The sequence below is a fragment of the Anguilla anguilla genome, chromosome 7 (genome assembly GCF_013347855.1).
Source record: "Anguilla anguilla isolate fAngAng1 chromosome 7, fAngAng1.pri, whole genome shotgun sequence".
Classification (NCBI taxonomy): domain Eukaryota; kingdom Metazoa; phylum Chordata; class Actinopteri; order Anguilliformes; family Anguillidae; genus Anguilla; species Anguilla anguilla.
This window is the reverse complement of record NC_049207.1, coordinates 47,942,534-47,960,249: the sequence shown is the minus strand read 5'-3', so window position 1 is coordinate 47,960,249 and position 17,716 is coordinate 47,942,534. Positions and strand designations below refer to the sequence as shown.

Genomic DNA, 17,716 nt, shown 5'->3' with positions numbered 1-17,716 from the left:
TGGATTCATGCATGGCTAATCAGACGACAATAACACTGAATATTTCATTTTCTGCCTAGTTTCTGCAAGCTATTTTTAGATTCGGAATTTTACACTAACAGATTTCTGTGTTGACTTTAAAAACTTAACAAAAAAACGAATCATACTGTATGTAAACACATTGCTTTCATCTGTGACTAATTTCAGTTTGATCAGGCAATTTGCTGTGAGAAAGCTTTTGATGGCATAAATTGGTGTAATCTTATTGTTATTATATTGCTGTACACTGTAGCGTGTTCTTTCTAAAGGTTGTAAGAAATGCTAAATCAACTAGCACAGCATGCGGTGTCAACCCGCCCACAACAAAGATGTTCTAGAATATCCCTGTCGTTTGTATTTCTTATTCACGGCTATAAAAGGCTGTGTCCAAATGCGACCGCTCCTTTTGAAAAGGTGTTGCTAGGATACCGGCAGCGTGAAGATGAAACCCCCCTCTGTGTGTCTCTGGCAGCAGAGCTGAGCTCACGTCACAGGCAGTTTTACACACACACACACATGCACACGCACACACACACACACTCATACACATACGTATACACACACATACACACATGCAAATGCAAACACAAGCACACGCACAAAAACATACACACATGCATATATGCAGACACATGTATACAACCACATACACATGTACATTCACACACACACACACACATGCAAATACACACGCACACGGAAACACATACACACATGCATGTTTGCAGATACACATGCATACACACATGCACACATACATATGTACACACATTCAAATACACATGCACATGGAATCACATGCACACACACACAGGCACACGCACACGAACACAAACACACAGACTTTCTCTGTCACACGAAAATGGTGCGCAGACAATAGCATTAATTCTGCTTGGTGATCATTGATGATTTAAGGCCCAGTTGTAGACACATCTATTTAGCTTCTGCACTGACGAACAAACCAAAGCCAAAAAAACTGACACTAATCCAAACCAAGCCTACTCACCCGGTTCCTTCCTTACATGTGTAGACTGTTATTGAAATAATAAGAAAAATTCAATTGCTCTGACTTCCAGTGAACTGTGACCTATTTGGCATTCTAATATACTTGGAATGGAGTAAACAGATTAATTTCCTGGAGTGCAGGCAGGATTCTGTAGTTACTGTTTTTCTTTTAGTTTAACTGTTAAAATGGCTTATGCTGGAGTTTGTATGACACATTTAGTAGAGTGTCACTTTTAATTTCTATTCAAACACATTATCGTAAGTTCAGAATTTTCAGAGAATTAAAAAATATTTAATATCCACTTCAATTTGTTATGCAAAGTCGAAGATTTCCCCTCCCCCCCAAAATATTCCCCTCTTTAGAAAATCTTGGTAAGACAGTCAGTGCCTCAAGCTGTCATTTACTCGCACATATTTTGTGCCAAACTCAGCTTTAACTGAAGTTCTTCTCCGCCTTAATTTCACACGTTTGACATCTAAATGCATTGCATTCTGGGTAATAAATGAAGTAATTTCCTGTGGTAGTTTATAGATTTTTGATGCTTGCCATGATTGGCTCTGGTTCAGACTACTTTATCTCCCATTTTAAGAACAGCATGTTTTTTTTCCCCTAATCTGGTAGGATTAAGCTCTTTTTGTGACATTTGGCTGATAGACTCATAGACCATGGATGGTGTCTCAACAGATCTTGTTGATATGTATATTCCATTTCCATTTGAAAAGGGTTTGTGAGGGTTGGTGATTTAAGTTTAAGAGCAAGCTCTTGGGCACCGTATCGAGCTGAATTAAAAGGCTCTTGGTGCGGTGGTATGATGGCGTTCCAGACGAATCCCAGTGTGCACAACACACAAACGGGCGCAGTGTCATCCAGGAAGGGAGGGTTGCCGTTCGTCCAGGCTGCTCAACAGCGACCCCTCTGGTGAAGCCGCCATGCAGAGCACGTCATGTGACGTGTGACATGCGCCCATCCGTTACTGTGGCTGCGCAGTTCAGCAACTCAACTGTGGGAGGGGCTTGAATCACCAACCTGCCACTCTTCACCTCCACCGGGAAAAACTTTGAGTTGTTTGCTTCCTTGTGTGAAATTTCCTCCACAATTAATGTATTATTATTATTATTATTATTATTATTATTATTGTTGTTGTTGTTATTATAGGGACACAGACAGTAATCCGCTCTCTTCCGCATCTAGAGAGGAGGTTTTGGAAAAATGACAGGATCCCATGTGATTGGACCTTACAAATTGAAGGAATCAATATTTTCAAAAAGATTAAAAGGACTGATAATAATAATAATAATAATAATAATAATAATAATAATAATGTTTATCATTTTGCTTTTAGCTGTCTCTGTTCTTTAAGTGCGGAGTGAGGTGACAGACAGATCATGGAGGTGTGGTTAGAGCCGTGTGTTTTGTCCTCGCTGTCCCAGCTTCCCCTCAGGCCTGATCAGTGGGACGCGTGTGTAGTGCATTGTGGGAAATCAGCGACTGAAGCCCCGGGCCCGCGGCCTGCCGGACTCCCGCGCGGAGCAGACGTTTCCCGTCGCGCCGCGTTAGCGTAGCGGCAGTCGGTGATGTCACTCTCAGCTTGCGGCCCGGGCCGTCGCCCTCTAGGCGTGGCTGCTCATAAACTGCCCACATCTCTCTGAGCTGAAGAGGTGTCACTCTGTGCAAGAGCTGCTATTTTAAAAAATAAATGTTTTTAAAGCCAGTGCACTGTCTTTGAGGATGGAAAAGTATTATTTTAGCTGTTAAGATGACACTATAAACGTTAATGCTATGAAATAAAAGCCTCGACTGTAGTGATGCAAACTCCCAGCATGCATCTCTCTCTCTCTCTCTCTATCTCTCTCTCTCTGTCTCTCCTCTCTCACAGGAAACCAGGCCGCACATGCTAATGTCGCATCGCTCGCTAATCTAGTGCTGCCCCTGGCGTCGTTGGACAGAGAATCATGCAGCTCTCGGCCTCCCTTCTGTTTGTCTTCTACTTGGCATTCTCCTGTACTGGTGAGCGCGATTTACAGCCTCCGCCGCTAACTGCCACCGCAACCGGCTGAATCCGGACTGTCGGCATGCGCGCGTCAATCGTGTCGGGACCGCGGTGAACTCGTCTCCGCAGGTTAATATGAGGGGGGAGAAAAAACAGAATCTCGGCTGATTGGAGGAGATGACAGCTCTTTTCTTTCTTGTGACACTCGAGCAAAAGCTGAATCACGGAGAAAATGAGATGAAAGAGGAGCACCAAAGGCTAACTCTTACCTTTCCCCCTCCTTTCCCCTTTGCCCCAAATTTCTGGAATCATTAAAAAAAAAACTCAATTACTCCTCTGCAGTTGTCTTGTCTTAATTTTGAAATCACTTTATTATCAACGATATTGGGCAGCGTTTACTTCTGTGGATGTGATTCATGGTGACTGGGGGCAATTTTAGGCTTAATAAGCACTTGAACTATTCACAGAACATTTGACAGCCCTGTCTGCAAGTTTTAGTTTTTTTTTATTTTTATTGAGGAAATGGCTACAGTAATTTGTAGATTAAATTTGAGCCCAGTAGATTAGGGAGAGGATGGGACTGCTTTGGCACAGGACCCAGAGGGGGGCTCCACCAGTCATGATGTGCATTTGTAATAAGTAACAGAATGAGTGCATGCACACAAATATGCACATGTACTCACACATGCACACACACACACACACACATTTGCCATCACACGTATGTGTTACTTGAATGAACTAACATAATTTTTATCATCGCACCTTTTCAGGTTCTCTGCTGCTTGCTGATATACTGCACAGCGACGGAGGTGAGTCATGTGATCAGTATGCAGTCACTGCATCACTTCTGCTTCTCACTGTTGTTTTAACCATGAGCATCATTCCAAAGTGAAAACCTACATTGGTTTTTAGCACCCTAACGCATACAGAGCAGTGCCTGTTAGCCTAAAGAACAAACCCCACAAAGACAACTTGAGACTTTTCATTTTCGTATTACTTTATCTTCTATTATGTATATATCTTCTGAAAACAGTCTGTGAATTTTGAGACGTACAAGCCAAGCTGAGGGTGAAATGCTATAGGTATTATGGCGCCCCACAGGTGAAGTTATGTTTATGGATAAGCAGTCTTTTTGGCATGAGGCACACATCTGCGATTCATCACCGGGCTCAAAGGACACACTGCTAAAAAGGAGCCGGAGGAAAGGGAACAAACAGAAGGGGCGACGCGTTCCTCGTGAGTCATTCATGGCAGGTGTGAATCCGGTAATGCCGGGCTGGAAGGCATTCCAAAAAAAAAAGCCCTTAAAATATGCATATGAGCCAACAGTTCCACAGGAAGCGCGGGGGCTGTTTCCGCGGTAAACAGGATGCCGGGCGCGCTCACCTTGGTGCGGGGCGAGCTCTCTGGTGTCGCCGTTTTCGGAAAGGAGGCGGTTGGCTGGCCGGTCTGTCGGAAACGAGTGCTGTGGGGGGAATGCCTTAACTGTGCTCTCAAACACCACACGGGCTCGTGGAGAGAGGCTAATTAGAATTCCATCAAATTGAGAGAGAGAGAGAGAGAGAGAGAGAGAGGGAGAGAGAGGGAGAGAGAGGGAGAGCGAGAGAGATGGAGAAAGGAGAGAGAGAGAGGAGAGAAGGTAAATGGAGACAGAAAAAGGATGGAGAGAGCAAGAGGGAGAAGGAGAAAGAAGGAGGAAGGAAAGAGCGAGAGAGAGAAGATAGGACACAGAGATAAAGAACAACGGTGAGAGAAGCAGAGAAAGGCGAGAAACCTAGAGGCAACCAATGAAGGAAGGAAAGATAAAGATGAGAGAGATAGAGAGAAGAAGAAAAACAGAGACAGGGAAAAGGGGATAGAGAAAGGAGAGAGGGATGTTCTTTGGAAAGTCCTGCTGCTTTCTCGTCCTTTGATCATGCCCCCTTTTTGGCAGTCACGTCGGCAGCCAATCGCAAGAGAGTTGTCAACCCTCTAATCAGGCCGCACGCTGAGAATGGCTAATTAGCCAAACTGTTTGCTCCTCTTAATGACAGCATGCATGTTTGTGCTTTTCAATCACAAGTCACTCTCTTGTCTTAGCCGTGCAGACGATACTAGAACCAATGGCTTCAGGCCTCCTGGTTCTCTTTCAGGGAAATTAGAATATACTGCAATATATTGATATGCTGCAATATATATTTCTGACCTTGATAAATACATTCCACTGCAGTATATTGCTTCTGTAAGGCGTCCCTGAGTGAATTGAGAGCCCCCGGGCTAAAGAAGGAGACCCTTCTGGTCTGAGCAGCTTAATTGACTGCGGCCAGCTTAATTAGCCCGGGTTTTATGGATGCAGGTCAGGCAGTATATGGAGCGTTAGCTGCTGTAGCGCCTGGCAGCATTAATCAACCGCTATGGAGCGTTAGCTGCTGTAGCGCTCGGAAGCATTAATCAAGCATGCCTCAGTTAAAATACCATCAGACAATGCCTTTGGCTATTTATTTTTTTCGCAGGGATGAGAGGATGAGCTTCACTACATGGCCAAATGTATGTGGACACCTCACATCCAGTGTGCTCATTCAAAATTATGGGCTTTAGTATGGAGTTGGTCCACCCTTTGCTCCTGTAACAACCTCCAGTGGAGGCTTTATACTAGATGTTGGAGCATTGGTGCAGAGATTTGCTTCCATTCAGCCAGAAGAACATTACTGAGGTTCGGGCACTGATTGGGCTATTAGGCCTGGCTTTCAATTGGCTTTGGCCAATTGATCCCAAAGGTGTTGGATGGGGTTGAGGTCAGGGCTTTGTGCAGGCTAGTCAAGTTCTTCTACAATGTTTTCAACAATCCATTTTTATATGGACCTCGCTGTGTGCCTGGGGGTATTGCCATACTGAAACAGGAAAGGGCCTTCCCCAAACTTGTGTGGGAGCACGGAATCGTCTAGAATGTGATTGCGTGCTGTAGCATTACACTTACTTTCACTGTACCTAACGGGCCTAGCCCAAACCATGAAAAACAGCCCCAGATCAAGGGGTGTCCATATACCTTTGGTCAGTTAGTGTAGTAGCTTTGCACTTGGGGTAAAGGTGGTGCCTGCATTTGGTGTTGCTCTTGTTGCCGGTTCTGTTTTATTCTGATGTCACAAATATTGTTAAGTAACAGCTGTGTATATTTTAAGAAGCCATCTACTTTTTTACATGTCCAATTCTTGATCATGCGTTGTTATCAATCATATCTGAAAAGTTTTTGGTCTGTGCAGTACTTTAATAAATAATAATCTGGTCCCCAGCGTTGAAGAACACTGGTGCATTTCATGAGTGCATAGTTTCATTGTCTTTTCTATGAACAAGTTGAGAACAGAATGGAATTTTCCCTTGGAGTTCTGTTGATTGTCATGGCATAATGCAGACCAGGCTTGTCAGGAAGTTGGGATGCTGATGACAGTAAAGTTAATCAAGAGTGAACCACAGATGCATATTAACTGTGTGTGTGGTTTGTATCCTGATTTTACAGCAATTACTGCAAGATGCTGAAATTTTCTACCCTTCCTTTCTCGCTGCTGTAAATTAGATTGGACTAAAATATCCAGTATAATTGCAAGGCTGATTTTATTTATGTAGAGCTAATGATAATTGCATGCCCATTCTATTTTTGTACTCTGTAGTTATAAACAAACGTATGATTCAGTATTCATAATGAATCATTGTCTGCGTTCGTTTTGTGATTTTAAATGTTTGCGTAACGTTTTTGCATAATAGTTGCATAATGCTTTTTGAAAATTCATTATTTGAGGTATTTCTTGAACCGCAGTGTAATGAAGATCTGATACAAGTTCTGTTGCAAATCCTCCTTTCTATTTCTGTTCCTTTCCTGTTTTTAAATTTATCAGAATTGTACAAAGAAGAGTTAACAGAGGAGAAGCTGTGAATATGTGTTTGGAGAGTCCCCTTTCAGTAGTGTGAAGGTTAATCCAATTATAGTTTTCAGGCATGTCGAATCTGACTAACGCTGTGCTTGATTAAGACTTGTTTTATTTATTAGTCTATTTGCATGGATCCCATATTATGTATTCCCTCTGATATTGTTTCAAACTAATGACAGGTCTTGGAAGGGTAGACATAAATTACTCAGATACCCAGTCGGGCTAATTCATTTGAAAACTGAATTCAGAATTGCGAGTGGACTGTTGGACTGCCAGCAACATATCCCTCATGTCTCCAGAGGTGTCTTTTTATTTCAGTGGTGTTTTCAAAAGATGTGTATTTTTTCCCCCAGTTTTTGTCCCCTATTCTCCATATTTGTTGGGATTGCCAGTCACATTCATAAGCCTGTCTCATTGTTGCATTGCTCTCAGTTAGTTGGGTGAGGGGGAGGCACTGCTGAACATGAGCTCTATCTTCTGATGTGGCACCTGCCAGTCGTCACTTTTTTTCCTTGGTGATGCAAGAGCCAATCACACACCACCATATTGGGATGCCAGTCACAGACAATAACCAATCATGTACCACCATCTGGGGCTGCCAGTCAGTACCAGCACCTTCAGGAATTTATAATAGTCAGGAAGGCAGATAAGAACATTTCAAACTACATATCAATGTTTCTGCTTACAAAAAAAAAAAAAACAGACAAACAAACAAACCTTTCTCTACTGTTCTTTCACCGGTCCTGAAGCACAGACCTTGACTGTTTCACTTATTGAATTGTAGCTTTGGCCATATCTAGCTCCAGTGGTGTTTGCTCACCACGTGAAATGCAGTTTTGTAAATTGCTTTTGGCTAAAGCATCTGCCAAATGAGTAAATTGTTAAATTGTTCCTTTTAAATGGTAAAATCAATAACAGGACTGTAGAGGCATTTGTTTTGGGTAGGCGCTGGCAATTCTCACACCTCAACTGGCTGCAAATTTTGTGTTTATTCTGCCAAAGACAATAAACCATGCAGAAATAGCCTGGTGATGGAAAAAGGTGGAGGAACATTCAAGCAATGTGGATGGAATTTCCAAAGGCAGGCAGAACCTGCATTTCTCCAAGTCACGTCAGAGATTTAAGCTGGTAGCGATATAGAAGGGAAAAACGTCACTTGTTAAATAATGCCCGCGTGTCTGACAGTCCTAATATCACAAGGACAATGCAGAGGCAGTGAAAATAGGTCTGACCTCTTCAGACATTGTTCTTCAGATGACATCATTACCATTTGAAATAGCAGCGACAATCGCGAAGTGTCTTGCCCTTACAGTACGCTACAATGTTGAATGGGACTCAAGTCAGACAGTCAGAATAGTTGATTTACTCTCAGTGTGCTTAAAAACGGAACAATAGGCTGCTGTTTAACTCATGAATTATAATTGTCTTCAGCAAAACAACTTACTCTCGCTGCTATGGTACATCCAGTACCAGTTACATACAGAACAGAGGCAAGATGTGTAACACTAGTCATGTCAGTGATGGCTTTGGGTGACTTAAGGCGATTGGTCTCATTTCAACCAATCAGTCGATCAACTGCCATTTGTATAGCGCATTTTACAAAGAATTTGCCACAGCATGCGTCACCGTATGCCCCGATCTGAACCCCCGCAAAACAAGCCAATGGCAAGATAACACTCCCCAGCTGACAACAAAACGTTCTCGCAACATTGCTGCCATGTCGCGGCAATATTATAATGTTAAAAGAACATTCCCGTAACATTGGGAGAACATTTTCTGTTAGATGGGCTGGGTGGTATATAGGAAGAAACCTTGGGAGGAACCAGTAGGAGAGGCCTGATAATGACTGCGTTTCAGTAATCTAAAGAACTCTGGCATTGTGCATTGCGACGTACATCCACTGCGCACCAAAGCCTGTCTTCAATATATTCATTAATCTGATGTCTGTGAACTGTGAGTCTGCCCTCACCATAGAGTTTCAGTAGGTGTCCAGATTCACCGCCTCTGTTTTCATCTGTTAGTTTTCGGGACATGGGGAACATCCAATCCTTTTGTCCTTTGCCTGTAATGCCTCAGAGAGCCGTTTTAAGTGTCGCGGCGTTTCCTTCTTTCCGTTCTCCGAGTTCTCCTGCAGAATTAATGCTGTCTTTCCGTAGATAGCGTACAAACAGGATATTAGTTTCTGAAAGAGTGCTCTTCCCTCAGTGAACGCGCCAGCTCTCTGTGTACTTTCAATTATCTGACAAAGATAACGCAGATAGGAGAGAATAATCAATATCTCCTGTTGATGAAGTCATGTTCATGTTCTGTTCATCGGGTTTTGGTGTGCATAGATCTTTGGCTTGGGTGACGACAACTTGGAACTACTTATCATCCTGTGATTATGACATAACAGGTAGCGGAATGAAAGGAAAGCTTAGAATTTTTGTTTCATTGCGATTGCGTATTAGAAGACATCTTCCTTTGGCTCGTATTTTGGTGCTGATTGAGAAAAGAAACGAAGCTGAAGTGTTTGTGCTTCAGTTCCAGCTGGAGGTATGAAGTCACTCTTGGCCGATTCAACAGGCAGCGTTAGCTTGCTGCTAGCGTTTTGCTGAGTAGAGCCGTGTCGAGCTGTGGGCCTGTGCTGTTTTCTCTTGCAGAAGATGACACGGGTTACGGGCCAGTATTCGAGGAAGAGCCACAAGACCTGATCTATCCGGAGGAGTCACCGGAGGCCAAAATCACCATCAGCTGCAGAGCGCGAGCAGATCCACCAGCCACTTACAAGTAACATATACCTGTAACCTGGACACCAGCCTGTCTGAGTAACACATGCCTTTTACCTGTACTGAGTAACACACACCTTTTACCTGTACTGTTCTACACCAGCCTGTCTGAGTAACGCACACCTTTTACCTGTACTGTTCTACACCAGCCTGTCTGAGTAACACACACCTTTTACCTGTACTGTTCTACAAATAGTCTAACACACACCTTTTACCTGTACTGTTCTACAAATAGTCTAACACACACCTTTTACCTGTACTGTTCTACACCAGTCTGAGTAACATTATCTCTGGGTTTTTATCCTGTACTGTTTAAAGACATACTATGCAGTATTTTTAGCCTTGCTGTGGTCCTGTGCCTAGAATCAAAGAAGTCTCCTCCTCCATCCTGAACCCCGCCCACTAGCCTCTATTTAATATATTATATACGTTTTTACACCGTTTTTATTTTACGGCCTGCCTCCATCAAGGAAACGTAATTCCAAGGTTGACTCTGGTTTTTGAACAAGCCCTGTCAGCTTGTCATTTCAGTTTTTTTTGTACTTGTGCTTCTTCACCTCTGCCATTTCAATAGCCAGCTAGCTAAAAATGCTCTGTTGAAACCTGATCCCACCCCACGGGCTCTGTAGCCACACCCTCTGCTCCCCACACTGATAAGGGCATCACGCCCAGAAACATCCTGAACACATTTTAGAAGAAGAAATGCAAGCAGGGGAGCACGGAGTCAGCAAATGTGTGCAAAGACAGAGATTGCCAGTGCATCATAGATATGACTAAGCATGGTTCTTTTAAAAAATATTTTCAAGGTAAAAATTCTGCATGGTATGCCTTTAAAACGTCTCTGTATGGGTAATATGCTCTGGTGATTTTATCCAGCGCTGTGTTTGAGGTTGGGAGCATGACTCCTGTCTGCAGACGGTGTGTCAGCTGCCTAGCCCTGAAGCGTGGGTCGCTAGGCTCTGACATTAGCAGGTTTTTTCTGAACGGAGGTTCCCGAAAGGCTAAGCCCTTTAGCTTGGGGCCCGACACGCGCGCAGGCCCCCTGACACCAGGCTGTGATGTGGGGATGTCACGCCGTGTGCCGTTTTTGCGGGTCTCAAAACCCAACCCGTTTCTGTGCGCCTTTATCAACATCACTTCACTGGAGGCTAAGTCTCCTCCACCCGCACAACTCCGCTCAGTGTTCTCTGCGTGGTCATGTGACCACAGGCCCTCGCTTTGCACCAGTGAACACAAGCTGAGGTGGAAACTTCGTTTCACGAACCCCTGCTGTGACTAACAAGCGGTCTAAGACTGAATTTGCAGATCAGGCAGAGGAGCAAGTTCAGCTCAGCTGAAGAAGGAGGCTGAAGGTTTACCATCTTGCTCTCATCATTTTAACGCAGTTCAACAGCCCTGATGTTCTGAGAGGATTTCTCAGTTCATTCATTTAAGTATGGGTATTTTAAGTAGATTGGGAGTAAATACTGTGTGATGAGGCTTATGAGGCTCTGTCACAAAACTCTTACTACCTTGTGACTTTTACCTTGTTTATTATAGTTTCAGAAACACAGGCTGGGGCATTATTAAGCATCGAACCGTGATCATTTATTTAGCACAACAAATAAATAGGCTGCGTAAGTATGTATGTAAACAAGGAAATAGGAAAATGTTCTCATTAGCACTCGCAGCTGTGTGGGAAGGGATGTAATATCTATACAGCAGAGTTGATTTGTCAATAGACTGTCACGGTTGGTTGACAGGGGTTGATGGGCGGATGTCTGTGTGGTTCCAGGTGGATTCTGAACGACAACTTTACCCATCCTCTGGAGGTGCCCGACAAGCACTTCAGCCAGGTGGAGGGCAACCTGGTGATCAGCAGCCCGGTCAAAAGCCTGCATGCCGGGAAATTCGCCTGCTTGGCCCAGAACCGATACGGCAGCGTCCTGAGCAAGGGGGCCACGGTCACGTTCGGCTGTGAGTCACGCCTAACCCCCCCCCCCCCCCCCCCCCCCACCCTAGCACCCCTTCCTGTTACGTAACGCACAGCCCTGCCAGCTCTCCGGGGCTCTTTAACATTTAAAGTTTGTAGCATCGACCCCCCCCCCCCCCCCCACTTCTGGAGGTTGAGAAAGTGCTCAGCAGATCTATTTCCCATGCTCGGTCCGCACATTGGCAATAAGCATATGTTATCAGTATCCTGAGGAACGTAAGCACTACTGAATTTAACTGACTGACTGGCCCACGGGACATTTTGTAGTAATAGAAAAGGTTGATTTCTTCACATATTAATATTTTCAATATGATCCATCAGTTAGGTCTGGTTCTCATGTCGGTTCTTGTTGGTCCTTAATGGTTGTTTTTTGTTGTCTTGTTAATGGATGTGAACCACTCTTCCCAGACCTGGACATGTTTTCCACGGAGGAGAGGAGGGCTGTGCATGTGAAAGAGGGACAGGGGGCGGTGCTACTCTGTGCAACACCCCCACACAACCCAGGTAACTACCATACTGGCACACTGTTCCCTTCCATTCTTCTACAGGTTACACACGTGTGTTTGCGACTCCATGAAACCCTGCCCCCTGCTGGTGCCTTTGTGTGCGTGCACCACCCATGACCAGCAACACCTAATCTACTGTAAGCAGAGGGGACAAATGATTCAGTTTGAAAAGCTGAAATATTTTTGATTGACGTTGTATTTTAGGCCTGTAACCTTTTTTCATAAATGAGTTCTCCTTTTATTTTTTTGTTAAATTAAAGGAGATATGTTCTGCAGTTCCAATAAGAGATGTTTAGACTAATTCTTAAAGAACCTTAGTTGAATATTTGAACATTTTTATTATAATAATAATAATAATAATAATAATAATAATACCCATTGCAGTCTTTGAATTCATTGTACTCGACATCACATACTGAGCATCTCCTTCTCTCTCTCTCTCTCTCTCTCTCTCTCCCCAGCGGAGCTGTCGTTTCGCTGGATGCTGGATGAGTTCCCGATCTTCATCCAGCTGGACGAGCGGCGGTTCGTGTCCCAGCAGAACGGGGACCTCTACATCTCCAAGGTGGAGTCCACCGACAGTGGCAACTACTCCTGCTTTGTGTCCAGCCCGTCCATCGCCAAGAGCGTCTTCAGCAAGTTCATCCCCCTCGTCCCGCAGGCAGAACGTGAGTGACAGGCACTGCCGGGGTTTTGCCCGCTCAGACACTGAAAAGATCAGAGGTGCTGGACTCTGGATCCTGGAGAGCTATATAGTCTGCTGGTTTTTATTCAAATATCTTTAAAGTTAGTAACCAGTTCCATCCAGGTGAAGTTATCTGACTGAGTAATCAAGTGCTTTAACTGACCAATTAAGTGCTAAGTAACAACAAAAGCTGCTAGACTCTATGGCTTTTCAGGACCAGGATCAGATGCTCAGAGGGCGGTTTGTGGGAATTGGACGCAGTGGACCGTTGTTGACATTGCACAGAGGTCGAGAAATTGGCCTTTGAGCAGGAGCCTCCTGTACGACATTGCCATTGTATCACTGAGTAAAACCTCTGTCTGTTCCGGAAGCATCTGCTGCAGCTGTTTCAGTGGAAGCCCTTGCAAATCTAAGCGAAAGCAGTAGGCCGAGCTGAGGGCGGCTGCCAAGCGTGATAATCCTATTTCTCCCAACCGGGCGTCTCCGTCTTCTCCCCATGCGTACCATAAGATGGTGATAGGGGGGTTTTCTGGAGGGGGGAGGGGGGGGGGTTGAGTCAAAAGTACATCTTTGAGTTGCTGTGAGGATACAGTTGGTGGAATCTCAATAGCGGGGATTAAAGGATTATGGATATTTTCGGTAAACATTCAGACCCCCTCTGGGACGGGTGAAATTCAATATATGCCACCGAGGCGAATGGGTGAGTAATATAGGCGCTCTGTAGACTTTCCCCCGCCAAGGAGGCGGCACATACTAGCCTGACCAGGAGGGAGTGAGCGAGTGAGTGAGAGGAAAGGAGGGAGAGAGAGAGGGAAGGAAGGAGACCAAGTGTGAGAGAGAGAGAGAAAGAAAGAGATGAAAAGCCAAGCCTCGGAGTTAGGAAAGGTTCTTTGTTTGTTTTTTTTTTAAAGTGGAAAGGTCTGTAAGGAGACTTGAAAGGAGAGCAGCTGCTCCAGGGGTCTCCGAAGGTCCATTAATTATTCTTCACTCGTGCTCTGAGACGGGTGCCTCCTGTTAGCATGCGCGCGGCGTTCAGCCTTAAAGGCACAGCCCGCGCGTGCTTCCACACGTAAACAAATGCCTTGAGTTTCTGTTATCTCTATCTCTCTCTCTCTCTCTCTCTCCTCTCTATCTCTCTCTCTCACTCTCTCCTCACTTTGTGATGATTATTTTGTGGATCAGTCTTGCCTCCAGGTAGTGCCTTAGTCTACATTTGGGGTTTTGTTAATCCAGAACGTTGAAACATGCTCACTGTGTCGCTTGTTTATATGTGATGTCATATGCAGTAAGCGCCATGATGTTTGGGACAAAGACGTATTTGTTTCTGGCGCCTCCCTTTAGAAATCGGCAGAAAGGGGCCAAGAAGATACCCGGCTGATATAAGAGTGAGGTTTCCAAAAACCTACGCTCTGGTCGGACAGAACATCACACTGGAGTGCTTTGCCCTGGGAAAGTGAGTCGCAATTTCAGCAGTGCTGTTCTGTGAAATGAAGGTGTTTGGGAATTCATTTCCCTGTACTGCAAAGCTATTTTTTTTCCTGTTTTATTTCAAATTAATTTGTTGTTTCTTGAAAGGGGATAATGTAATGTGCAGGTTTATACACAGGTTGCAGGTTGTCATTGTTGTCATTACCATCATCAAGATTCAAGCTGTTTGCACTAAGGACCAAAAACGAGTTGATATTTTTGACCACGTTGGAGGTATTGAAGGGTTTGACCATAAATGAATTGATGGTTTAGATTATTTTGATGTTATTGAAGGTGTTGACCATAAGTGAGTTGACAGTTTTGAGCAAGTTCAATGTTTTGAAGGTGTTGACTGTAAATGTGTTGACAGTTTCGACAATGTTAAAGGTTTTGAAGGTGTTCACCATAAATGAATTGATAGTTTTTACCATATTGAATGTGCTGAAAGTGTTGAGCATAAATGAGTTGACAGTTTAGACCGTGGTGAAGGTCGTTGACGGTGAGTGCCTTCGCTCCATTGACCACGTTGACCGTGCCGCCGGTGCTATTCTCAGCCCCGTACCGGAGATCCAGTGGCGGAAGGTGGAGGGGGAGCTGCCGGCCAATCACGAGATCGGCATGTCGGGAGCTACGCTCCAAATCTACAACGTGCAGATGGAGGACGAGGGCACCTACGAGTGCGAGGCGGGCAACGTCAAAGGCAAAGACTCGCACGAGGCCTGGCTGGGAGTGGAAGGTATTGCCACGCTAGCGGCTGATTCACCCTCGGGGACACTGGTGCGTACATTTCACAGGCCATGACAATGCCCAGACCCAAAACTCAATTAGCCTGCCGTGACTTAGTCTTCACTGAATCTCATCCGCTGGTATGTCCTCTAGCCTCTGGGGAGCTTCACGGGTCGTTATCGGACTCGTGAGAGAACGAGAACAACTTCTACACAGTGTCTTTTTGGGATGCGCTTCTGATCTGGCAGACCGCGTCTGCGGCTACTAATTCAATTCAGACCAAATTGAACACAGCTGTTCTTGCAGAGACGCTGTCACAAAAGACGCTTTACAGAAATACTCACTCCCAGATGCGCGCCTAGACACGGCTATAATTCTTTGGAGCATCCGAATAATAGTTTATTTCTTCTCAGTGGTCATGAGGCCGAGGCTACGGAGGGCCAGATTGGGCCCCTCGGGCTCCGAGTTAAAAATATGCTCCGCTGTGATTGGTTGCTTTGATATCGTGCCTCCGCAGCTGCGCCAGAGTGGACGGCTCATGTGACCGACATGGAAAAAGACATCTACAGCGAGCTCATCATGTCCTGCCAGGCTACGGGCAAACCCCAGCCGTCCATCCGCTGGCTGAAGAATGGAGAATCGGTGAGGACTTCATTGAGCCCCTCTCTCATTTCCGTGATGTGTTTCCAGGGGGCGGCGCCAAGGAATGACTTCCCATGATTTTGAATGGACACCAAACTGGCCACATCACTTCCTTAGAAATATCGACTGTCGCTGATCGCTTTATTTTTAATTAGAAATGGTGTGAAAATGTGTGAAGATGTAAAATCTTGGGGAGCTCGCACTGGTTGAAACCTCAAAATATTCAGGAACAGGCTGTATTAGCCCTATAAGTTGATTCTATGTAAAAATATAATCTGTGAAACCTGGTCTCGATGAAAGCATCTTTAAAATGCTTGGATGTAATGTAATTTCAAATACTCCAGATTTTTGGATGCAGGCAAAATATAAAAACACTAGAATTTTTAATGAAATTTGTTACTAACCAAAACTTACTTTCAAAAATCCGTTTTGTTGTGAATATTGCTGGACTGCTGCATATATGATTAAGTATTTGAAATACAACTTGATGCAGGTTTGGTACTTATAGTGAGGAGGGGTGTTTACCGTTGATTTGTTAGCCATAGTTAGGGTTAGGATATTGTCGTGGTGCGACTGTGCTGCAGCCTCTGCACTTTGTGTTCCTTTTCAGTACGGTAAAGGGGAGCTGAAGTTTAGCAGGCTCTCGTCTGAGAACTCCGGGATGTACCAGTGCATCGCGGAGAACAAACACGGAGTGATCTACGCCAACGCAGAATTGCGCGTGACTGGTGAGTGACATTTTTTTTACGCCAATTCCCTCTTCACTCTGAGGACACTGTGTGTGACACCACTTCAGATGCAGTTTGATTCTCATTTCAGATTGTGAAAATAGACTGTCGCTTTCTTCTCAGCGTACATAGATATCAGAACATACGAAAGCATAAGCACTAGAACAGACCTTTCAAACCATCTAGACTCCTCAGTTACCTACAGTACCGCACTGCTTCAGGCCTGGACAATGACTAATGCAGGAGGTTCTAATGAAACAAACATTTTTTTTCTGTATTTAAAAAAAATTCTCCCTCAAGCCTGCGCGCCCACATTTGAACGCAACCCTGTGAAGAAGAGGCTTCTGGGAGCCAAAAACGGGCGCGTGGTCATCGAGTGCAAGCCGAAGGCCTCTCCCAGACCCGTGATCTCCTGGAGCAAAGGAACGGAGCTGCTGTCCAACTCCTCACGGTCAGTGGGCAGGGCATGTGAGCGGGACGAGGTTGGGGCGGGGCAGGGGAGGAGCTATGCCTGATTTATACTTCGTCGCACGACAATTTCAACAAGTGTTGCGTGGCATATTTCCATGGAAAAAGAACACTTTCATTTTTGTCGCATGACACTTGTCGAAAGGGTTGTACGGCGAAGTACAAATCAGGCTTAAGGGCAGGGTGGGACATAGAGGAAGAGGAGAGGGGTTGGGGGAGTGGTCAGCCTCAGGGCAGGGTGGGACATAGAGGAAGAGGGGAGGGGTTAGGGGAAGAGTCAGGTTACAGGCAGGGTGGGATGTAGAGGGAGAGGGGTGGGGCATGCCATGTAGGGAGAGGGGTCTTATGAAACATGTCCCAGTCTTGAGTGAAGATTCAGATTCATGTTATTTATGTTGGCTAGCTACAGTGCCAGTATCATTAAAACAATGATATTTACAGAATCCTGTCGTCTAGTGAGCTCATTCCTGTAATGGTAAATTATATTTGATTTTATTAGTATAGTGCTTATTATTGAATATTATTTATATTGAATATAGTTTTGTGCTATTAGAGCTTTATGTTTTTTAGTGATATTCCCATGTGCACTTTCAATTCTCAGTGTGATAAAACCTTGAATATTTGCACAGCTGGAGTCATTAGCCAATCAGAACGCAAGATTAGAGCGAAGCATTTTATAATTTTAGAGAGCATTTGTATTAAATATTATGATTCAGTCAAGAGGCTCTCAATCACTTGCTGTTTATATTACATAAGGACAATCATACAAAGCCCCAATCACTCAAACTTAAAAACTCGGTATGCTAATAAGGAATCAGTAAATGAGTAAGTCCTC

The 17,716-nt window shown here is 44.6% G+C and overlaps 1 protein-coding gene across 3 annotated transcripts in view; it reads left to right on the top strand.

The window, feature by feature from the left end:
* The window catches only part of LOC118232407 (contactin-1a-like), a 64,891-nt gene that overhangs the window by 28,200 nt on the left and 18,975 nt on the right, over positions 1–17,716 (top strand). For all 3 annotated transcript variants that reach the window (XM_035427384.1, XM_035427385.1, XM_035427386.1), the window contains exons 2-12: positions 2,901–3,031; positions 3,788–3,826; positions 9,562–9,688; positions 11,462–11,643; positions 12,068–12,163; positions 12,627–12,833; positions 14,192–14,303; positions 14,872–15,053; positions 15,561–15,685; positions 16,296–16,413; positions 16,714–16,864. In XM_035427384.1, the coding sequence (XP_035283275.1) occupies positions 2,977–3,031; positions 3,788–3,826; positions 9,562–9,688; positions 11,462–11,643; positions 12,068–12,163; positions 12,627–12,833; positions 14,192–14,303; positions 14,872–15,053; positions 15,561–15,685; positions 16,296–16,413; positions 16,714–16,864 (1,394 nt within the window). In that variant the 5' untranslated portion in view covers positions 2,901–2,976. The remainder of the gene's footprint in view (positions 1–2,900; positions 3,032–3,787; positions 3,827–9,561; positions 9,689–11,461; positions 11,644–12,067; positions 12,164–12,626; positions 12,834–14,191; positions 14,304–14,871; positions 15,054–15,560; positions 15,686–16,295; positions 16,414–16,713; positions 16,865–17,716) is intronic.